General features: G+C 39.7%; 1 protein-coding gene across 1 annotated transcript in view; it reads left to right on the forward strand.

The window, feature by feature from the left end:
* rptor (regulatory associated protein of MTOR, complex 1) overlaps positions 1-24,781 on the forward strand; it is a 397,195-nt gene that overhangs the window by 196,017 nt on the left and 176,397 nt on the right. Inside the window, exons 12-14 of the mRNA XM_088000708.1 lie at positions 4,552-4,635; positions 7,736-7,846; positions 23,831-23,905. Coding sequence (XP_087856834.1) covers positions 4,552-4,635; positions 7,736-7,846; positions 23,831-23,905 — 270 coding nt within the window. The remainder of the gene's footprint in view (positions 1-4,551; positions 4,636-7,735; positions 7,847-23,830; positions 23,906-24,781) is intronic.

Here is a 24,781-nt window from a genome sequence, read left to right on the forward strand (position 1 = left end):
TCTTAAAATTGCTTAGTGTCTATTTTTGGTAACTGGGCCCTGAATTAAGTCTTACATGGTTGAATAAGTTTTCAGTGCTAATATTTTCCACTGAGTTTTATTCTTGAAAAAATGTTTTGGCTGGATTGAAAAATGCCTTACTTGAAGAATTTATTGGTCCTTATCTTCTGTTTGGAATAGTAGTGGTAGTAAGGTATTAGAAATGGGTAGGAGAAAGTGAGGGCTGCAGATGCTGGAGATCAGTGCTGAAAATGTGTTGCTGGAAAAGCGCAGCAGGTCAGGCAGCATCCAAGGAACAGGAGAATCGATGTTTCGGGCATAAGCCCTTCTTCAGGAATGGGTAGCCAGCTTAGGAAGTAGTCAAGTTTTCAGAACCTTCAGCGTCATCTGTCTCACTGTGAATGTCTTTATTTTTTTTCCCTATTTCTGTCTTGTTTCTCCCTTATGTTTGTTCACCTATTCTCCTGTTTTCTCTGCTCTTTATTAGTTTGATATTGCTCTCATTATTCTCATCCATCCTGTTTGTGAAATTGCAGTCAAGGCAAGGTAGCAGCATTATGTCTTGAGCAGTTGATGACTCACTGAAGATGGGCAGGTTAGAGGCAGGTGTCCATTCTCAGGCACGTTTTGCATGACATTGCAGATACTAACCGGAAGAGAGGCAGGTGGATGTGAGCATTTTCTGTTAACCCTGATAAAGCCAGAGCTTTTTGTGCTGGCTGATTTATTTTCAAGCAGTTGTTCACACATTATTTAACACTGCCCTTAGCTCTTTTCAAAATCAGGAAACAGATCAGATTCAACCCACACGATTTAGGTACTCCTGATGCTAGGTCTGACCTGCCATTGAGTATCTTTTTAAAGACAATAACTCAGTTGTGTTCTGTATGACTTTGCTTCTTGAGAGTGTTTAAAATATTAGAAAGTAACCACTGAACAGGGGATGTCTTTGCTCGACAAACCATCTTCAATCAGTAATCAAGGGTTATGGGGAAAAGCCAGGGAAATGGAGTTGAGATTATCAAATAAGCCATGATTTGAATGGCAAAATACTTGATGGGCTAAATGGCCTCCTTCTATGTATTATGGTATAGGCCATACGGCCCTTGAACTTGCTGCACCATTCATTAAGATCTGATTGTAACCTCAACTTTGTATATCTGCTCACCCTGATAACCTTTTGACTCTCTTTCATTAGTTCTGAATCTAGAACATAGAAGAATACAGCGCAGTACAGGCCCTTCGGCCCTTGATGTTGCGCCGATCCAAGCCCGCCTAACCTACACTAGCCCACTATCCTCCATATGCCTATCCAATGCCCGCTTAAATGCCCATAAAGAGGGAGAGTCCACCACTGCTACTGGCAGGGCATTCCATGAACTCACGACTCGCTGAGTAAAGAACCTACCCCTAACATCTGTCCTATACCTACCCCCCCTTAATTTAAAGCTATGCCCCCTTGTAATAGCTGACTCCATACGTGGAAAAAGATTCTCACTGTCGACCCTATCTAAACCCCTAATCATCTTGTACACCTCTATCAAGTCACCCCTAAACCTCCTTTTCTCCAATGAAAACAACCCCAAGTGCCTCAGCCTTTCTTCATACGATCTTCCTACCATACCAGGCAACATCCTGGTAAACCTCCTCTGCACCCGTTCCAGTGCCTCCACATCCTTCCTATAGTATGGCGACCAAAACTGCACACAGTACTCCAGATGTGGCCGCACCAGAGTCTTATACAACTGCAACATGACCTCAGGACTCCGGAACTCAATTCCTCTACCAATAAAAGCCAGTACGCCATATGCCGCCTTCACCGCACTATTTACCTGGGTGGCAACTTTCAGAGATCTGTGTACATGGACACCAAGATCCCTCTGCTCATCCACACTACCAAATATCCGACCATTAGCCCAGTATCCCATCTTTTTGTTACTCTTACCAAAGTGAATCACCTCACACTTAGCTACATTGAACTCCATTTGCCACCTTTCTGCCCAGTTCTGCAGCTTATCTATATCCCGCTGTAACCTGCCACATCCTTCCTCACTGTCTACAACTCCTCCGACTTTCGTATCATCCGCAAACTTGCTCACCCAACCTTCTAACCCCTCCTCCAGATCATTTATAAAAATGACAAACAGCAATGGTCCCAAAACAGATCCTTGCGGAACACCGCTAGTGACGGCACTCCAAGATGAACCTTTGCCATCAACTACTATCCTCTGTCTTCTTCCAGCCAGCCAACTCCTAATCCAAACCTCCAACTCACCCTCAATGCCATACCTCCGTATTTTTTGCAGTAGTCTACCATGGGGAACCTTATCAAACGCCTTACTAAAATCCATATACACCACATCTACCGCTTTCCCCTCGTCCACCTCCTTAGTCACCTTCTCAAAGAATTCAATAAGGTTTGTGAGGCACGACCTGCCCTTCACAAAACCATGCTGACTATCCTTGATCACATTATTCCTATCCAGATGTTCATAAATCCTATCCCTTACAATTCTCTCTAAGATTTTGCCCACAACAGAAGTGAGACTCACCGGCCTATAGTTACTAGGGTTATCCCTACTCCCCTTCTTGAACAAGGGAACCACATTTGCTAGGCTCCAATCTTCTGGCACTACTCCTGTAGACAACGAGGACATAAAAATCAAGGCCAATGGCTCTGCAATCTCCTCCCTTGCTTCCCAAAGAATCCTAGGATAAATGCCATCAGGCCCAGGGGACTTATCTATTTTCACCCTTTCCAGAATTTCCAACACCTCTTCTCTACATACCTCAAAGCCATCCATTCTACTTAATTGTGAACAATGTCTTGTTCCTGAGTGAATACTGACGAAAAGTATTCATTCAGTGTCTCCCCAATCTCTTCAGCCTCCACATGCAACTTCCCACTACTATCCTTGACTGGACCTATTCCTACCCTAGTCATTCTTTTATTCCTGACATACCTATAGAAAGCCTTAGGGTTTTCCCTAATCCTACCAACTAGGGAACTTTCATGTCCCCTCCTTGCTGCTCTTAGCTCTCTCTTCAGGTCCTTCCTGGCTACCTTATAACTCTCAATCGCCCCAATTGAACCACGCCTCATCTTTACATAGGCCGCCCTCTTCCATTTAACAAGGGATTCCAATTCCTTATTAAACCACGGCTCCCTCACACGACCCTTTCCTCCCTCCCTGACGGGTACATACTTATCAAGGACACTCAATAGTTGTTCCTTGAACAAGCTCCACATGTTCAAGCTTGCTCCTTGAACAAGCTCAATTACGCCCTTGCCTTCAAGCTTACTTTTCCAAGACACGCATCCTAAGTCATGCCTCACTGCATCATAATTTCCCTGCCCCCAGCTATAACTCTTGCCCTGTAGTGCATAGTTATCCCTCTCCATCACTAGAGTAAAAGTCACCAAATTGTGGTCACTGTCCCCAAAGTGCTCACCTACCTCTAATTCTAACACCTGGCCTGGTTTGTTACCCAGAACCAAATCCAGTATGGCCTCGCCTCTCGTTGGCCTATCTACATATTGTGTCAGGAAACCCTCCTGCACACATTGGACAAACACTGACCCATCTAACGAACTTGAGCTATAGCTTTCCCAATCAATATCAGGAAAGTTAAAGGCCCCCATAACAACCACCCTATTACTTTCACTCTTCTCTTGAATCATCCTCGCAATCCTTTCTTCTACGTTTCTAGGAGGCCTGTAAAAAAACTCCTAACAGGGTGAGCTCACCTTTCCTATTCCTAACCTCAGCCCAAACTACCTCAGATGGCGAGTCTTCATTCATCGTCCTTTCCACAACTGTAATGCTATCTTTGACAAGCAATGCCACACCTTCCCCTCTTTTACCCCCACCTCTGACCCTACTAAAACATTTAAACCCTGGGACCTGCAACAGCCAATCTATCTACCTCTGGCTTAAAAATATTCAGTGATATCACCTCAACAGCTCTTTGAGGAAGAGAACTTTAGAGATTCATGATACTGTGTGGAAAAATAAATTCATCTTCATTCTAAATAGACGATCCTTTATTTTTAAACTGTCTTCTAGATCTAGCCTGTCCCACTAGGCGAAATGTCCTTTCAGAATCCATCCTGTTAAATTCCCTCCTTGTTTGTCTCCGTAAGTTGGCTTTTTGAACTCCTACACATCTTTGTGTCATCAGCAAATTTAGCAACTATAAATGTCCCTCCTTCATGTTCTTGTGTTCTTATGCAAGACATTATATTATAATTTATATTTGTTATAACTGTTATAAATAGTTTCCTGAATTAAACTATTTGTGAGTGATAAAAAAATTTTTTCATGCTAATTTGCTAGCTGCTACCACAATTTAGGCTCAAATTGCTTCAGAAGTGAACAGAAACTAATTTCAATTGTGGTTTGAATATCATGCTATTTATTCCTGGTGTTATCGTCTTGCACCAAATGAAGCTGGATGGTGGGCTACTACCCGGTGCGAGATTAGATTTCTACTGGAACAAGCTTGAACTTTGCTATTTTGTGCTAAGTATCTCCTTCCTATTCTCTCCAGGTGCTGCTTAGCCAGGTACACCGTCTGCGAGCACTGGATTTGTTGGGAAGATTTTTAGATTTGGGTCCCTGGGCCGTGAGTCTGGTATGTACCGTGTTCTAATTTGAAGGTTTAATGGATTTCATTTATCCTGCAATTCAATATATCATAAGAGTACTGAGTCATTTTATTTTCCTATTGTAATCTACCATTATTTGAATTTTCAGAACCTAAGACTTATAAGATAATTTGTGCTAAGCTGTATTTTCTTTTTGCTTTTGATAAGGGATAGCATTACAGCCGTGCTGAGGGAGGATATTCCCGGAAATACATCCAGGGAAGTTACTCGGGTGGAACTGAGAAATAAGAAAGGGATGATCACCTTATTGGGATTGTATTATAGACCCCCCAATAGTCAGAGGGAAATTGAGAAACAAACTTGTCAGGAGATCTCAGCTATCTGTAAGAATAATAGGGTAGTTATGGTCGGGGATTTTAACTTTCCAAACATAGACTGGGACTGCCATAGTGTTAAAGGCTTAGATGGAGAGGAATTTCTTAAGTGTGTACAAGACAATTGTTTGATTCAGTATGTAAATGTACCTACTAGAGAAGGTGCAAAACTTGACCTCCTCTTGGGAAATAAGGCAGGGCAGGTGACTGAGGTGTCAGTGGGGGAGCACTTTGGGGCCAGCGACTATAATTCTATTCATTTTAAAATAGTGATGGAAAAGGATAGACCAGATCTAAAAGTTGAAGTTCTAAATTGGAGAAAGGCCAATTTTGAAAGTATTAGGCAAGAACTTTCGAAAGCTGATTGGAGGCAGATGTTTGCAGGTAAAGGGACGTCTGGAAAATGGGAAGCCTTCAGAAATGAGACAACAAAAATCCAGAGAAAGTACATTCCTGTCAGGATGAAAGGGAAGGCTGGTAGGTATAGGGAATGCTGGATGACTAAAGTAATTGAGGGTTTGGTTAAGAAAAAGAAGGGAGCATATGTCAGGTATAGACAGGATAGATCAAGTGAATCCTTAAAAGAGTATAAAGGAAGTAACAGTATACTGAAGAGGGAAATCAGGAGGGCAAAACGGGGACATGAGGTAGCTTTGGCAAATAGAATTAAGGAGATTTCAAAGGGTTTTTACAAATATATTAAGGACAAAAGGGTAACTAAGGAGAGAATAGGGCCCCTCAAAGATCAGCAAGCCGGTCTTTGTGTGGAGCCACAGAAAATGGGGGAGATACTAAATGAATATATTGCATCAGTATTTACTGTGGAAAAGGATATGGAAGATATAGACTGTAGGGAAATAGATGGTGACATCTTGCAAAATGTCCAGATTACCGAGGAGGAAGTGCTGGATGTCTTGAACGGTTAAAGGTGGATAAATCCCCAGGACCTGATCAGTTGTACCCGAGAACTCTGTGGGAAGCTAGAGAAGTGATTGCTGGGCGTCTTGCTGAGATATTTGTATCATCGATAGTCACAGGTGAGGTGCCGGAAGACTGGAGGTTGGCAAATGTGGTGCCACTGTTTAAGAAGGGTGGTAAAGACAAGCCAGGAAATTATAGACCGGTGAGCCTGACCTCAGTGGTGGGCAAGTTGTTGGAAGGAATCCTGAGGGACAGGATGTACATGTATTTGGAAAGGCAAGGACTGATTAGGGATAGTCACAACATGGCTTTGTGTGTGGGAAATCATGTCTCACAAACTTGATTGAGATTTTTGAAGAAGTAACAAAGAAGATTGATGAGGGCAGAGCAGTAGATGTGGTCTATATGGACTTCAGTAAGGCGTTCGACAAGGTTCCCCATGGGAGACTGATTAGCAAAGTTAGATCTCATGAAATACAGGGAGAACTAGTATTTGGTTACAGAACTGGCTGAAAGGTAGAAGGCAGAGGGTGGTGGTGGAGGGTTGTTTTTCAGACTGAATGCCTGTGACCAGTGGAGTGCCACAAGGATCGGTGCTGGGTCCTCTACTTTTTGTCATTGACATAAATGATTTGGATGCGAGCATAAGAGGTACAGTTAGTACGTTTGCGGAAGATACCAAAATTGGAGGTGTAGTGGATAGCAAAGAGGGTTACCTCAGATTACAACAGGATCTGGACCACATGAGCCAATGGGCTGAGAAGTGGGAGATGGAGTTTAATTCAGATAAATGCGAGGTGCTGCATTTTGGGAAAGCAAATCTTAGCAGGACTTGTAGACTTAATGGTAAGGTCCTCGGGAGTGTTGCTGAACAAAGAGACCTTGGAGTGCAGGTTCATGGCTCCTTGAAAGTGGAGTTGCAGGTAGATAGGATAGTGAAGAAGGTGTTTGGTATGCTTTCCTTTATTGGTCAGAGTATTGAGTACAGGAGTTGGGATGTCATGTTGCGGCTGTACAGGGCATTGGTTAGGTCACTGTTGGAATATTGCGTGCAATTCTGGTCTCCTTCTTATTGGAAAGATGTTGTGAAACTTGAAAGGGTTCAGAAAAGATTTATAAGAATGTTGCCAGGGTTGGAGGATTTGAGTTACAGGGAGAGGCTGAACAGGCTGGGGCTGTTTTCCCTGGAGCGTCGGACACTGAGGGGCAACCTTATAGAGGTTTACAAAATTATGAGGAGCATGGATAGGATAAATACACAAAGTCTTTTCCCTGGTGTCGGGGAGTCCAGAACTAGAGGGCATAGGTTTAAGGTGAGAGGGGAAAGATATAAAAGAGACCTAAGGGGCAACCTTTTCACGCAAAGGGTGGTATGTGTATGGAATGAGCTGCCAGACGATATGGTGGAGGCTGGTACAATTGCACCATTTTAGAGGCATTTGGACCGGTATATGAATAAGGAAGGGTTTGGAGGGATAGGGCTGGGTGCTGGCAAGTGGGACTAGATTGGGTTGGGATATCTGGTCCGCATGGACGGGTTTGGCCGAAGGGTCTGTTTCCATGGTGTACATCTCTCTGACTCTATGTAAATGTTTCTAATTTGACACTCACTCTTAGTTTTGAATATGGACCACTATTATTTAAGTTTATTTTTTGCTTTCTTTGTAGAAGTTAAATTTTGTTCCATTTTATCGGAATTGACTTCTGGGGAGTGAGGAATCTAAACCTGGAATGACCTGACATAAGCTGAATGATATTTTGCTGTTGATTTTGATGTAGGCCACTTCTTTGGCATTTCATATTTTCTTTTATCTGTATTTTTCCTTGACAGGCATTATCTGTTGGTATTTTCCCATACGTTTTGAAACTGCTTCAGAGTTCAGCTCGGGAATTAAGGCCCCTCTTGGTTTTCATTTGGGCAAAGATCTTGGCTGTAGATAGCGTAAGTAATGTGGTTGCTTCATTTGAAAGAAAAGGTAAATTTTTTTCACGGAGATGCTCATTAAAATATCCTTTTGGCTTAGTTTAGCAACACATGGGATTTGTTTGTATATTATTCAGTATAGCTGTTGAGCATACCAGGTTTGTCAAAGATTAAACATGCTTCAGTTATGCAGATAGATTGGAGAAGCTGAAACTACTCTTGGTGCATAGGAGGTTGAGAGGAGATTTGATAATAATGTTCAAAATCAGAAGGGGTATGGCCAGAGAGGGTACAGACAAACTGTTCCATTGGTGGGAGGGGTGAGAACTGGGAAACATCAATTTAAGGTGATTGACGAAAGTATCAAAAGTAACAAAAACGTTTACATACAATAAATGGTTATGATTAGGAATGCACTAATCAAAAGGGAAAGGGAAGCAAATTCAAGCAATGCTTTCAAAGGGAATTGGATAGGTATTTGAAAGACAATGTTTTCAGGGTTACTGAAAAAGGTAATTAAGTGGGGCTACCTAAATTATTCTTGCAGATAGCCTGTGAGGGTTTTGCAGGCTGAATGGCCGCCTTTTTTGTAACAATTCTACATTAATTCTATGCAAATTTAACCAAGATATCATAAATACACGGTGCCACAAATGTTGTGTGCACGTCTAGGGTGTTGTACTGGTATCCTCTGAAAGTTTGTCATTCCAACGTTCAGCTTTTAAAATATTGGACTCAAGCATTCCACGGGTTGGGTACTTGAGTTATGAGGAAGAAGAATAGTGGAAGGGAACTTTGTATCCAGTAATGAAGGCACTTTCATCCCTGTTGCCTTGTCATCCTCAATCTTTCTGCCCATTTTATTCTGCTGTTGTCCATTTTATTTTGCACTTCAGAATTCAGTCACTGCATCTCTGTTTTAACATACCAGATCAGCTCACGGTTACATCGTTTGCTTGCTATTGTTAATCACTTGCATTTTACTTTTGGGTAGCTTCACTTACAAGCCTGTGATCATTTTCCATGTGTTTGCAGATTATGTCCAATTCTGTGTGCTCATTATCGTAGACCTGTTATCCAACTGTCCTTCACTATTAAATCATTTGACGTTTTTGAGAAGATTTGTAGCTCAGATTGAGGTTCAGGTTCTAAGTTTGCTCACTGAGCTGGAAGGTTCATTTTCAGACGTTTCGTCACATACTAGGTAGCATCAACAGTGAGCCTGTGGTGAAGCACTGGTTTTATGTCCCGCATTCGATTTGTGTCTTGATCTCTTAAGGTGTGTGATATCATTTCCAGTTCTTTTTCTCAAACAATGACTAATGGGTACAAATCGATGTGTTTATCGATGCAGTTCCAGTTTGAATGCCAGGCCTCGAGGAATTCTCATGCGTGTCTCGGTTTAGCCTGTCCTAGGATGGATGTGTTGTCCCAATCGAAGTGGGTTCCTCCTTCATCTGTATGTAACGATACTCGTGAAAGTGGGTCATGTCTTTTTGTGGCTAGTTGGTGTTCATGTATCCTGGTGGCTAGTTTTCTGCCTGTCTGCTCGATATTGTGTTTGTTGCAATCCTTGTATGATATTTTATAAATGAGATTTGTTTTGCTTGTTGGTGTTTAAGGTCTGTTAGGTTCATCAGTAGTTCTTTCAGTGTGTTGGCAGGTTTGTGGGCTACCAAGAGGTCTGAGTGGTCTGGAAGTTATTTCAGAGATGTCTTCGATGTATGGTCATATGGCGATGGTTTCTGGGTGTGTTGTGTCTGATTGTTTGGGTTTGTTGTTGAGAAATTTACGGACTGTGTTTATTGGGTACCCATTCTTGTTGAATATGCATTATAGGTATTTTTCTTCTGCTCGTAGTTCCTGGGTGCTGCAGTGTGTTGTGGCCAGTTCAAATAATGTCCTGATGCAGCTTCATTTGTGGGTGTTAGGGGATGATTGCTTCTGTAGTAAATTTAACTATTAAATCCTACATGAGTCAATATGTCTGCAACTGTGGTGTTGATTAAGAGCATAGAACATTACAATGCAGTACAGTCCCTTCGGCCCTCGATGTTGTGCCAACCTGTGGAACCAGTCTGAAGCATATCTATCCTACACTATTCCATTCTTGTCCATATGCCTATCCAATGACCATTTAAATGCCCTTAAAGATGGCAAGTTTACTACTGTTGCAGGTAGTACGCTTCACACTCCTACTACTCTGAATAAAGAAACTTCCTCTGACATCTGTCCTATATCTATCACCCCTCAATTTAAAACTATGTCCTCTCATGCTAGCCATCACCATCCGAGGAAGAAAGGCTCTCGCTGTTCACCCTATCTCATCCTCTGATTGTCTTGTATGTCTCAATTAAGTTACCTGTCAACCTTCTTCTCTCTAACAACTTAAGTCCCTCAGCCCTTCCTCATACGCCCTTCCCTCCATACCAAGTCGCATCCTGCTAAATCTCCTCTGAACCCTCTCCAATGCTTCCACACCCTATAATGCAGTGAGCATAACTGTATGCCAAACTCCAAGTCTGGCCGCACTGGAGTTTTTTTTTACAGCTGTAGCATTACCTTGTGGTTCCGAAACTTGATCCCTCTACCAATAAAAGCTAGAACACCATATGCTGCCTGAACAACCCTATCAACCAGGGTGGCAACTTTCAGTGATCCATGTACATGGACACTGAAATCTCTCTGCTCATCTACACTACCAAGAATCTTACCATTAGCCCAGTACTCTGTATTCCTATTGCTCCTTCCAAAGTGAATCACCTCACTTTTTCATGTTAAACTCCATGTGCACCTCTCAGCCCAGCTCTGCAGCTTATCTGTGTCCCTCTGTGACCTGCAACGTCCTTCTGCACTATCCACAACTCCTCCAACCTTAGTGTCATTGGCAAATTGACGAACCCATCCTTCTATGCCCTCATCCAGGTCTTTAACAAAACTGACAAACAGCGGTGGCCCTAAATTAGGTCCCTGCAGTACACCATGAGTAACTGAACTCCAGGATGAATACTTCCCATCAACCACCACCTTCTGTCTTTCAGCTAGCCAATTTCTAATCCAAACAGCTAAATCACCCTCAATCCCATGCCTCTGTATTTTGTGCGATAGCCTAACATGGGGAATCTTATCAAACACCTTACTGAATCTATTCACACCACGTCAACTGCTTTACCCTTGTCCACCAGTTTGGTCACCTTCTCAAAGAACGCAGTAAGGCTTCTGAGGTACGACTTACCCTTCACAAAACAATGTTGACTATCCCTAATCAACTTATTCCTCTCTAGACAATAATTAATCCTCTCTCTCATAACCTTTTCCAACACCTTACCCACAACCAAAGTAAGGCTCACTGGTCTGTAATTATCAGGGTTGTTCTCTACTCCCCTCCTTGAACAAGGGGACGACATTTGCTATTCTCCAGTCTACTGGAACTATTCCTCTAGTCAATGACAACATAAAGATCAAAGCCAAAGGGTCTGCAATCTCCTCCCTGGCTTCCCAGAGAATGCTAGAATAAATCCTATTCGGCCCAGGGGACCTATCTATTTTCACACTTTACAGAATTGCTAACTACTCCTCCTTGCGAACGTCAATCCTGTCTAGTCTAGTCGCCTATATATCCGTATTCTCCTCGACAAGGTTGTCTTTTTACAGTGTGAATACTGATGAGAACCAGTTACCGCTTCCCCTATCTCCTCAGACTTCATGCACAACTTCCCACTACTACCTTTGATTGGCCCTAATCTTACCCTAGTCAATCTTACTTCCCTGATATAACTATAGAAGGTTTTAGGATTTTACTTGATCCTATCCATCCTCGACTTCTCATGTCCTTTCCCAGCTCCTCTTAGCTCTCTCTCTCTCTCGGTCTTTTCTGGCAAACTTGTAACTCTCAAGCGCCCTAACTGTAGCTTCACTACTCATCCTAACATAATCCACTTTCTTCCTCTTGACTAGAGATTCCACTTCTTTAGTTAACCACAGCTCCCTTGCTTGACAACTTCCTCCCTGACTAACCTAAAGATATTCTGGTTGATAGTCCTCTCTGGTATCCTGGGTTCAGTTCTATGCTTTAATCAGCTGATCACTGTCAAACCTCCTTTCTTCCTTAACCTATTTTAGTACCTTGGTTCTTATCTTTTGGTTTTCCAAGAGTTCAGTATATAACCATTGCATTCACCATTCTGTCTAAGCTGTGCATCTGTACAACCACTGGGAGGCTCCATGCATGCCCACGTGCATTGGCTTCCGAATCTCGAAGCTGTTACCCTGCAGGCACCTCAGATATTCACATAGCAGAAGAAAAAACAGAGCAAACATTGGATATGACTTTTTAAAAAAAAGATTTCAAGCTATTTTTAAACTTTGTTTCTCCTTACATAGAATGACAGACTGATATAATAAAGAAGCATGCCGTTCAATCCATCATGCCTATGGTGACTTTTAGAAGAGTTAATCAGCTAATTCTGCTTCTTTTGTCTTTCCCCATGCCATACAAACCTTGGAATAATCCAATTCTCTTTTGAAAGCATGATTGAATACACCTCCTCCACAGACTCAGGCAACGCATTCCAGATCCTTGTTATTCAACTGCTTTGGATTTTCTTCATGATATTTTGGTTCATTTGCCGTTCAAGTTAAATTCATGTCCTTTAGATTTTGACTCTTCCCAAATAATGAGAACAGTATCTCCATATCTAATCTGTTCAGACGCATACATCCTGATTTTGAAAATTTCCTTTCAGGGACAAGCGTCTCTATTCTATCCACATCAATTAAGTTCCTCAGCTGAGGAACTGAGATCATGACTGTTAAGTCAAAAATCCTTTTGGTAAACACAATAATGCAGAAAAGGCCATTGTTAGTCAAAAAAGAAAATCAGCAAATGTAGATGCAGCTGATGGCTAGGTAAATGAATTATTCACGTACCTTCTGTAACAATGAGTATCAGGGGTCTGTTTGGAGAATATCTAGTGGGGGTACTAACTATCAAAAACATTCAAAAACTTATCGAACGAGAACAATCAAATGATGAAACAAAGAAACTTTCTTTGGATGTTCTTGTTTAATAGGATTTAGCAATTGAACCAAGATTTTAGTATCATTCCTCAATGGTGTTTGTTGCTAGTGGTTTCCAAGGTTGAGTGTTTATTCTATACGATTAGAAATGGAAAAATCTGTTCATATTTTCTTAGCTCACCACTTCAAATTTTCTCTTTGAACATTTAGTAAACCGAATACATTTGGAGTGAGTGCACGTACATTTTCAGCTCTGTAGAAATTGTCTGCAATGTGCTTCATTTTTGTGAAGCATCTTGAACAGCACTTTCAAATTGCATTGAAGATTGTGACATTAGTTGAGGCAAAAATATTGCATAAACCCTTCTGCTTCATTCTCGACACTCAAAACTCCATGTTTTAAATCTTTGGGTTTGGCTTCCATTCTTACACACTGTGCAGCAGTTATTCTGGCCAAAGTGTTGTATAACATGCCTGTGACCATGATGTCTTATCCCTACTTACACTCCTCGAGACAAAAACTCCTTGAAAATGCTGGAGAAACTCACCAAGTCTAGCAGTACCTGTTAACGTTTTGAGTTGAGTGACCTTTCGTCAGAACACTCTCTTTACCCACTTTCAGCATTAGATCGATACTAAAAATTAATTCTACTCCATCAGCTCTCTTCCATTCTTCAACTCAGTGCTTGCACTTCTTACATGGCTTATTATAACTGACATTTATAAACGGCTTATTTCTTTAAAAACAAAACACCACCAACATCTCTGGAATTCCTCCAACGATGTATTCTTGACATCCTCCCCACCTCCCACATGCTTCTTCTGGGTGATAACATCTGCAGACATGCTGTCAGTCTTCATATGTGTGCTGATGACATCCAGCCACCTGTCAGCCATCCTGTGGATTTTGGGTTCCTTAGACCATGAGCTATCATCAACTCTCATAAAAAGAGAGCTGGGTGTTGAATCTGAAGAAAAACCAATGAAGGAAGTGTGACAGGACTGATGATTGTTGAAGTTACCTCACACAATTGTTGCAGTCTTATTTTTCCCTTTTTTATTTAAAAGTTGAACTACTTGAGTTGTGAACTGAATCATTATCTACTTTTTCAAGATTTGTTCACAGGTTTGAGTGTTTCTGGCCAGGCCAGGATTTATTGTCCATCCCTAATTGCTCTGAAGGTAGTTAAGTGTCAACCACATTGCTGTGGGTCTGGAGTTAAGCATATATGCCAGACCAGGTAAGGATGGCAGAATTCCTTCTCTAAAGAGCATTAGATGAGTTTTTACAACAATTGATAGTAGTTACAGGGTTGCTGTTAGGCCACCTTATTATTCCAGTTTTTTTTTATTTTGTTGAATGTCCACAGAACATTAGTCTAAGGGTCTGGATGCCCAATCCAGTGACATTACCACTGCACAATCACCTTCCCTTCACTGTATTCAATAAAGTGTGAAATGTACCGGAAAGAACCAGAAGTGATATCACCCCCACAACAGGCCAAGAGAGGTAAATAGAAAGTTGGACAGTACACCACTTCAACGGAGGCTCACTGATAATGTTACCTAGCATGGTGACAAAATGTCTGAGAACAACCTTCCAGCTCAGTGAGCAGACTTACAACCTGAATTTACAAACATCATTTTCAAGGAGTTAAGCATTTGCTACTCCCCAGCTAACATTTCAGATCAATATCTGCTGCAGATTCTATTAATAATTTGTCTTTACATGGTATTAATCAATCATTTATGCTTGCTAATTAGAAATGACATTAGGGTAGATTAGATTAGATTTCCAACAGTGTGAAAATAGGTTCTTCAGCCCAACAAGTCCACCCAGATTTATTTCCCTACATTTACCCCTGACTAATGCACTTAATACTGGGCAATTTAGCATAGCCAATTTACCTGACCTGCACATCTCTTGGAATGTGGGAGGAAACCGGAGCACCCGCAGAAACCCACACAGACACGGGGTGAATGTGCAAACTCCACACAGGCAGTCGCCTGAGGCCGGGTCCCTGCTGCTGTGAGGCAGCAGTGCTAGCCACTAAGCCACTGTGAAATGGTCAACCATTTTGGAAACCTGTACTGGAGTGAATGGCATTTTTGAGTGAAGAAGTATTTTTGAGTGAAGAAGCCCTTACCCCTTAAGTTAATTTATTCAATTTCCAAATAATTTACCTTTTAGTCCTATTGTGTGACCTTAACTGACATTTAAAATGGACCCTATTGATGTATATATGATTTACGATATTTTTAGACAATTACTAAGTGGATGCATGAAGGCATTAGAAGTTTTTTTTGAGATAATGTAGTTAAAATTATTTTTTGTGAAAATAATATTGAGCTGCCTGAACTTGATCTCATAGCATATTATGGAGATTGCTGCTTAAAAAGTATTATTAGATTGCTGAAAGTGATGTGATTACTTTGGCATGAACAAACCTTTTACTCATTGTTTGGATAAAATATCCTTATGTAGTGAACAGTATTTAAAACAAAAAACAAATCAAATATAAACAAAAGCTTAAATGCCTTTATTTTCCTGTTTCATGATGTTATGCCCATCATGCCTTTCATTACAAGAATGTTGGTCAGGTGGCTATATTGGTTTGTTTTTGCCAGGTTGACATTGGGGAATGTTAATTCTGACAAATGCTTCATTTTAAGCTTGCATTAAAAGATTGACAATTTGACAACTTCACTTTTACCCAGTCATTAGTTACCTCCTAGTGAATTCTCTATTCATAATTAATAAACATCAGTACAGAAAAGTTATAGTGCTTGTATCAAGTCACAAATGTTAATTTTGTACATAATCGTTTTTGAAACATGCAGTAAAATAAAATTTAATATCACTGCAGTTCAAGTTGAGTGATGCAGTGCCATTTTGTTGTCTGATTTGATTGCAGAGATTTACTGTCTGTGATTATATCAACCAGGATAAAACTTGGTCTAGCAAAATGGTATTTCTACAATACTTCATCTTACTATATTGTAACACATTCTAATTAATTTATTAAAATTGAAAGATATAATACAATCTAATATTTCAGTGTGCATATTTTTAAGTTCCATATTCACGTTGTATATCACCTTTCTTTTGCTGCCCTTTATAAGGAAATACTACAGTCTTTGTTTTGAGACCAGAAGAGAGTTGGTCAATTATTTTAAGATCATTTTTGAATATGCTAAAATAAATTAAAACACTTACTGTGATAACAACAGGTATTCATTTTTATCAGGATTACCAAATTAACATTATTGCACTGATTTTGCTTTGAGACCTTTTCCATAGATTTCTTGGGAAGCTCAGCTGCTGTAACCTGGCAGACGCCATGTTTTAGTGCAATAACTTCATTATCAAATGGATGTGTGAAAATTGTGCTAAAGCAGTTGTTTTTTTTTCTATCGTATGTCAATAATTGCAGTGAGTTAGGGGTCAAGTTTCATTTTGTTTTTCATCTAATTATGCCAATATTGTAGGCATGACAGTGCAATTTAAATTATCATAAAGTCTGTGGTTTATTCAAATTTTGCAAGTGTGCATAATAGTCCAAGTCAATAAAAGCCTGTCAAAACTGGATATAAACCAAGACAGCAGGCTGCTAACTTCAAACACTTGGCATGGAGGCTATTATACCTAATGTAATCAATTGCTAAAATGGAAAATGCTCTCTGTCCTAGAAAAGTCACTTAGAGATATTAAAATGCTATCCTCTCATGTTCACTTGTATTATGATTGGTCCACATGCCAAAGATGAAATGAAGTTCAGTCTATTTTAATTTGTCCCGGAATTTATGCAAACTGTCGCAGTGACCTTTGTTGTATTTTGTACTTAGTTTCCAAATGGGGAATTTTATCATAGTCAATATGAGAAGGGGAATGCTTTATAGCATGTATGTAATTCCAGTCACACCATGAAAAGCTGACACCCTGATGTATATCCAGGTTTCTGGTTATTAATTTGTAGCTAGAATCACAGACTTGTACAAGGTGTTAAAGTGAAACTAATGTTATCTTTAGGAAAAACAATAAACTATGTGCAAGTAAATTAACATTTAACATTGACTATTACTATCTAGATAGAGTTAAAAAAATCACACAACACCAGGTTATAGTCCAATAGGTTTAAATGGAAGCATTAGCTTTCGGAGCACTGCTGATGAAGGAGCGGCGCTCCGAAAGCTAGTGCTTCCAATTAAACCTGTTGGACTATAACCTGGTGTTGTGAGGTTTTTAACTTTGTACACCCCAGTCCAACACCCAGCATCACCAAATCATATCTAGCTAGAGATCCATTTAGGGTATGAAGAATCTTTCACTTTGAAGTCTTGTATCATTATTAAGGTTGCACTGAATAAACTCCATATACTTTGGCCAGCAGCATGCTGCTGCACTCCCCAGGTAGTCACAGCATATTGTTGGCAATCTGCCTCTGTTCCCTGGAGTGGTCAAGCAGTTTTTGCGGTTGGTTTTGCACAATTCCTGATCTCTCAAGTGCTCCCTCAAGAGGAGGAGGCAAGCATTTGTGACAGATTGTTGACTGAAAGGAAAAGAGAGAACTTCATTTTAAAATGAAGTTGACCCCGTTGTGCAGTTGCACATCTCTTGGATTTTTAGCTACCAGTGTTCCTGGACACTGGGGCAGTTTGCATCTTTCCACTGGGATGTGATTGAGTGCTTGAAATCAGAAAATACTTCACATGGCATGGCATGAAACATGAATTTATTTTTCTTCCAGTTCTTTTTGACAATACCTAGCAAATTAACATTATTTTAAATGTTTCATATCGTCAACATTCATCTCAAGGATAAAGAGATTGGAGAGTACACCACAAATCCCTAAAACAATGTCTTACTTTATGTAAAAAAGTTAATTTTGTATTAAAAGCCTACCATTACTTAAAATCTGTTGAACTAAAGTCTGAGAATTCTGATTATGGTAAAGAAGCTCAAAGAGTAAGTAGTGTTGCTTGAATGTATTTTTTCTCCAGGCAGCAGAAATCTCCTGTCGCTATTTAAATAATGCATTAGGTCTGAATTTGGATGATGCAGGTACTTTATATATTTTGTTCATACTGGTGTCAATAAGTCATGCCCTTGGTTCACTTCAGCTGCAGTTACTAATCTGAAGCTGGTATCCCCCGCTGCAATGCATGTCGAGTAGTACTAACGTTAGAGCCCTGTTAATTCCTGCTTTCCTCTGCGAATCAGACTAACTTAGAATAACATTGTGAGAGGGGGCAGCAACTTTTGCTTCTACATTTAAATAACTGAAAATATGAAGCCCAAAAGTGTACAGTAGTTCACTCAGTAAGTCTTAAAATAAAGCTATGCAGCACACTGTAGTTGTACTGCTACTGACTTGTGTTCAAAATGATGTGATGCACTATGTCTTCCAGTAATTTGACTTTTGTGCACTTGAGATTAGATTGGAATCATGCACTAAAGCTTTCCTGGTGCTTTTCACAATAAGGAGAAAGTAAGGACTGCAGATGCGTGAGATCAGAGCTGAAAAATGTGTTGCTGGAAATGCGCAGCAGGTCAGGCAGCATCCAAAGAGCAGGAGAATCGACGTTTCGGGCACAAACCCTTCTTCAGGAAGGGCTTATGCCCGAAACGTCAATTCTCTGCTCCTTGGATGCTGCCTAACCTGCGCTTTTCCAGCAACACATTTTTCAGCTGTTCAAAATAATCTGTATTCAAAACTGCTTATATTGAAGCAGCATTTTGAATCAAATTGATTGAGCATGTTGAATGATATTTCTATACAATGTCCTACAGTGCATCTCTGGAAGAGAACTGAGCCCTGCTTTTTTTTTCTTTTTGCGGTAATGACCTGTGCCACTGCTATCTGACAGAAGTATTGGCACTTGCCACTAACTGATGAGCATAGCACTATGATTTCCTGACCCAGTAAGCTTTCTATTGTATTTTGCACACTGTTTCTTGCTCTCTCCTTTGGAGCTTGGCCTGGCTGAGTTGGTAGCACACTTATTTCTAGATCAAAAAAAATCTAAGTGTTCTCAGTCTCCTTATCAGCCTTGAGGGCTAAACGTTGTGATAGTGCAATACTGAGGGATACTGCACACTCAGAGGTGCTCTCTTCGTTTCAGATGAAACGTTAAGGTCTTTATCTGCCCTTATCTGTTAGGTTGATGTAAACAGCACTATTTTGAGGAAGGGTAGGGGAGTTGACTTTTGATGCCCCTCAGTCAACACCCCACATTGATTCACAAATCCATTGATGCTACAGCTTTCTACAGTCTTTCTCCACTTCAGTAATATTCAGCTCCTCTCTTAAAGTAATGAAGTGGGCTGGATTATTGATTGTTGACTTTGTGTGACTATTGAAAGCCAGATGATCCGTGACATTAAGTGGAGTTTCCTGTATTTAAATTCAATTTCATTTTCACCTCTTTTCAGCTTGTTTTGAGACTTTCTATTTGAAATAATATGAGACTTTGAAGCATATTTTAAGGTGTTTCCATTGAGGATAACTTCTACAAGTCATTAGCATTCACCTAAAGAACCTAAATCTATCAAGAGTCTTCAGGTGTCCAGAATATGATTTCATTTCTCTAAATTGAGAATTTTTTTTACTGGTCTCTGTTGCATTCAATTAACATTTAACTGTTTCCCATGGCTATGTGTGAGGAAGACCTCCTGTTTAAAAAAACACAGAATTAAACCTTCACCTATTGAATGAAATTGGGAGCATGCAAGCTCCCACGTAAAAGCATCTCAACTATTTTAATCGTATTCTCTCAAGAATTGTAATTCTGGGGATATGGGGAACAAGGAAATGAAGGAGCTAACAATAGAGAAAATATGCCAAAGTACAAAACAAAATTGCTTAGTCTTTCTTATGTTATTTGTATGTAAACCTTAGATCTATTTTGAAAGGAAATTTTGAATTTTTGTTAAACTAATCATGACCTTGTTTGACCATAACCTTGTATTTATAGTGTTTAGCATAATCCCTAGTACAATCATCCTATCCAAAATTGCATTTCGAAGATTAAAAACAGAAGTAAATATTCAGTGTCAGCACAATGGCTCAGTGGTTAGCACTACAGTCTCTCAGCGCCAGGGACTCAAGTTCAATTCCGGCCTCAGGCGTCTGTCTGTGTGGAGTTTGCACATTCTCCCCGTGTCTGCGTGGGTTTCCTCCAATTACTCCGGTTTCCTCCCACAATCCAAAGATGTGTGGGTCAGGTGGATTGGCCATGCTAAATTGCCCATAGTGTCAGGTGCATTAGTCAGAGGGGAATGGGTCTGGGTGGGTGACTCTTCAGAGGATCGGTGTGGACTGGTTGAGTCAAATGATTTGTTCCCACACTGTAGGGAATCTAATCTTAATTCTCAATTTGAAATATAACTTTTCAATTTTAGTAACATTTTTGAGATCTGTGGCACATTGGATGCTAAGGGCATTTTTTGCATGAGATCTAAATTTTCCCTCAAGTGCTAATTAATCTAGATAGCACAATTTGTCTCTCTAATGTTCATCGCATTCTCACCTTTGGTTTAGGCCATATTGCTTTATAATAGGAAGTAGCAGTTTGTTGTGTTATTCTTTATTTAGTTTTGAAGTAAAAATGGTCAATATTTGATATTTTTAGCTGGTAAAAGAGGGAGATGTGAAGTCCTTTTCATTTGTTTCTCTCAGCGTCTGTATGCTCCTGCACATTTAACTCTGGTGTTTCTTCAAGGATCAATCCTGGATTCTCTTCTCTCCTCCCCCCATCCCAAACAAACTTCTATTTCTCCTCTATGTGCTGTGGCTTGGTGACATCTCCAAAGACATGGAATAAGTTTTCCTATGCACTGAAGGCATCTAGCTCTACTTTATTCATTACCACCTCTCTTGAAAACTCGTTTATGCTAAAATATCTGACTAATGAAGCGTCAAGTACTGGATGAGCTGAAACTTGTCTCCAGTTAAATATTGGGAAGACTAAAGCCTGTGTTTTGGCTCCACTCCAAACTCTGTTCTCTATCAATCAAATCTGTCTCTCATCCTGACAACAATCTAAGGTTAAACAGGTTATTCACAATCTTGCTTTTGCATTTTATCCTAAGGTGAGCTTCTGATTGATTCATGTCATCTCTAGAAAAGCCTATTTCTACCTCCATTTGTTTTCAGCTATGCACCTGTCACAACTTGTCACCTGAAACCTTATTTCTGACATCATCGCCTGTAGGCTGGACTTTTCTGATGCACTTTTGTCTGTTCTTCACTCTACTCTTGAGACTATCCAGAGCTCTTGCCAACGTGCATCGAAGTCCCATTCTCCTATCCATGCCTGCGGTTACTGACCTACATTAGCTTCTAGTAAAACAATATTTTAGTTTTAGAATTCTTATTCTTGTTTTCAAACTCCTCCCTGTTAAAAATAGACCCTGCCCTCCCTATTTCTGTAGCTCCTCCAACTCTCTAAGATTCCTTCATTCTTCTTGTTTTGGGCCTCTTGTGCATTTCATGTCATAATTGCGGTTGGATCACCTTTGGTTTCCACGGCCACAACCTCTCAAATTCTAACCCACCATCCCTCACGCCTCCTTTATGACACTTAGAGTCATTGAGATGTACAGCACGGAAACAGACCCTTCAGTCCAACTTATCCATGCTGATCAGATATCCTAATCTAATCTAGTCCCAGCACCCGGTCTATATGCCTCTCAACCCTTCCTATTCATATACTCATCCAGATGGCTTTTAAATGCTGTAATTGTACCAGCCTCCACCACTTCCTCTGGCAGCTCATTCCCCACACGCACCACCATCTGACTGAAAAAGGTGCCCCTTAGGTCCATTTTAAATTTTTCCCCTCTTACCCTAAACCTAAGCCCTCCAGTTCGGGACTTCCCCCACTCCAGGGAAAACACCTTGTCTATTCACCCTACAAACCTCTATGAGGTCTCAGCTTCCGATGCTCCAGGGAAGAAAGCCCCAACCTATTCATCCTCTCCCTATAGATAAAGTCATACAGATATACAGCATGGAAACCGACCCTTTGGTCAAAAGAGCCAGCCACATTGCTGTGGGTCTGAAGTGGCATGTAGGCCAGACCAGGTAAGGATAGCAGTTTCCCTGTAAAGGACTTTAGTGAACCAGATGGGTTTCTCCTGACAATCAGGAATGGATTTGTGGTCATCATTAGATGCTTAATTCCTGTTATTGAATTCAACTTCCGCCATCTGCTGTGGTGGAATTCAAAACCAGTTCCCCAGAACATTACTTGGGTCTCTGAGTTAACAGTCCAGTGATAATACCACTAGGCCATTACCTCCCCATTCTTAATGCCTGCTATTTTTTATCAAGCTTTTGGTCTTCTGGCCTAATATCTCTCTATATGGCTTAGTATAGCATTTGTTTTATATGAAGCACTTTTGAATGTTACCTTTAGAGGTACAGAAATAAACATATGCTGCCAGACCTGCTTAGTCTCTTCAACACTCCTCCTATTTCAGATTTCAGAAAAGTGCTTCACCATTTGTAAAATATGTTATTGTTTATGTATGTTATTAATCAACATGTTGTTGGCATTGAGCTGTGGTACATGGTGGACAAATATGTCTGTATTCTTGCCATGCACAAAGGGTAGACACACTTTTAAAAGTGATGGTAATCCCACTGATTCACATTGTACTATCTCCTGATTTTTCCTGAAATATCAATCTCGTTTATCTCTCTTAGAGGTGTAAAAGGTCAGTAAGCTATAATAAAATCTGGCATCATTACAGTAACTTATAGCTTTGAAAATATGTAGTTTTACGCACTAATGATTTAATATTATCCTGAATGTTCCAACTGGAAAACTAAGGGCTCTGGAAAGTCAAGGTCTATCAATATCTTTAACCTTAAAAAAAAACCTGAATGATTCGTTAACAACTGTTGATATGAGTTAAGTTAACAAAGTTAAATTCAAGACTGCACTGAAATAACAAGGTGCCATTACAAGATACAGCACAATATGTAAAGTTCAAAATAACTAAACAAAGTTAATATGCATTCGTCTGTCATTTTAAATTGCAACACTAAAGTAGTTTATAACATTGGGCCATTAAGTAAAAGCAAATTAGCATTTTCATTTTGTTAGCTTGGACCATAAATACTGCCATAAAACCTTAAACGTTTTGACTGTGGCCATGTGGCTAATCTTCCTCACCAAAGTGTTTTAAAACTAACTGAGGTTGAACAGCATATAATTTAATTTCCAACTTGCTTAATTAGAATAACTCAATCCTGCACTTTTAATTTTCAATAGTAGGACCTTAACAAATTTGAACAAAAGTCTTGCATCTCTAGTCCTCAGCTTCATAGTTTAAACATTTCATACTACTTTTTGTTAAATAAGTAATGAAGTTCAAGAATTTGAAATATGTACATCCAGTGATGTGGGACCTAAATGAAGTTCAAAGTAAATTCTGAGCTCCTTTAATAAGACACACATTCAAGATAAGTTGCGTTTTGACACTGTGCCCATTGTGACAGTGGCTTGAACCTTGTTATATCTCAGTGCAATAGCTTTAATGACCTAAGATTCTAAGCAAATAACTTCAAATAGTTTGATGTGATTATCATAATAAATATTGCCTAATATTTATTTTAACTTCATTTCACTAGTTATTGCATTAGTTAACAATATAGGTTATTACGAGGTTATTATGATGTGGATCCTATAGCTTGTCAAAATTGCAATAGTGTCAATTATCAGATTTTTTTTAAACAATAGTCACGGGTACTAATAACCTTCCAAAATAAATACTTGTGTTTTTTCTTCCATTTGTGCAGTCAGACCTTTCACTTAAAAAGAAAACTATTAAATGGTTTGTGCATGGCATTCCCACCATGTATAAAGGGAGATCTTGATAACTGTTTATGATTATAATTAAACAATAGCTTTGTCAAACTAGTGCTGTTTTATGTCTATACCCAATAACACAGTATACATTTTTTTATTTTTCAGTCTTGCCAAGCTGACTTGGTGAAGGACAATGGTCACAAATATTTCCTTTCCGTTTTGGCAGATCCGTACATGCCAGTGAGTTTTTATCTATATGTTGAAAAGTACTACTTTCTTTTTTCTTAATTGAAACTTTCTAGGGAGAATTAGCACTTAGAAGCAAAGAATGCTGCCTATTTAATTTTGCAGAAATTGTCTATTGTGCAACAATAACATCAAATTTAAAGTGTAGCAGCAGGACATGTTCAAAAGATCAAGTCTGAAGAGTAAAGAAATTGTAATTTATTCAAAACAGAATGAAAATTAGCTGTTGGATAGGGATTTGAATAATTTTGAATAAATCCAAAGTAGTGGTAAGAAAAAGAAAGAACTCAATTTTATACTGTGGCTTTTGCTGTTTCATGATGGTCCAAAAGGTCTTCACAGACAATGGATCATGTTGAAATGTTATGTAAGCGATTTTAATTAATTTCTGCAAAACATGGTGCAATAAACTATAAATAAGTTAAATAATTAAATAATCTGCTTTTAGCAGTGTTGGTCCTTATATAAATGTTGAGAAGGACAGAATATCCTGCTCTTTCCTTTTGCCAGTTGTGCTATAGGATCCTTTAGATTTACCTCAGTGAATAAAGGAGGCCTCAGTTTAATCTTTCATCCAAAAGCTGCCCCATCCAACAGTGTAGCATCAACTCATCACTGTATGAGAATGTCAGTCTGAACTATTCATCCACCTTAGATATGAGAAAAGCAAATTTTAATAAATTCATTGTGAGAGAACAGGTCTACAGTGAAAAGAATGATTAGGTATTATGTAGATTCATAGTTAATGTACAGATACCAGAATATTGAGAAAAGTGGCTTAAATTGTTAAATTATGAGGACAATTTATATGAACATAGTTTGTGTCCTCTTGAATTTCGAAGTTTGAGAGGTGACCCTGTTGAGGCGCTT

This window comes from Chiloscyllium plagiosum, unplaced genomic scaffold (assembly GCF_037043375.1).
Source record: "Chiloscyllium plagiosum isolate Xiang-an unplaced genomic scaffold, Cpla_swu_hap1 HiC_scaffold_25, whole genome shotgun sequence".
Taxonomy (NCBI): domain Eukaryota; kingdom Metazoa; phylum Chordata; class Chondrichthyes; order Orectolobiformes; family Hemiscylliidae; genus Chiloscyllium; species Chiloscyllium plagiosum.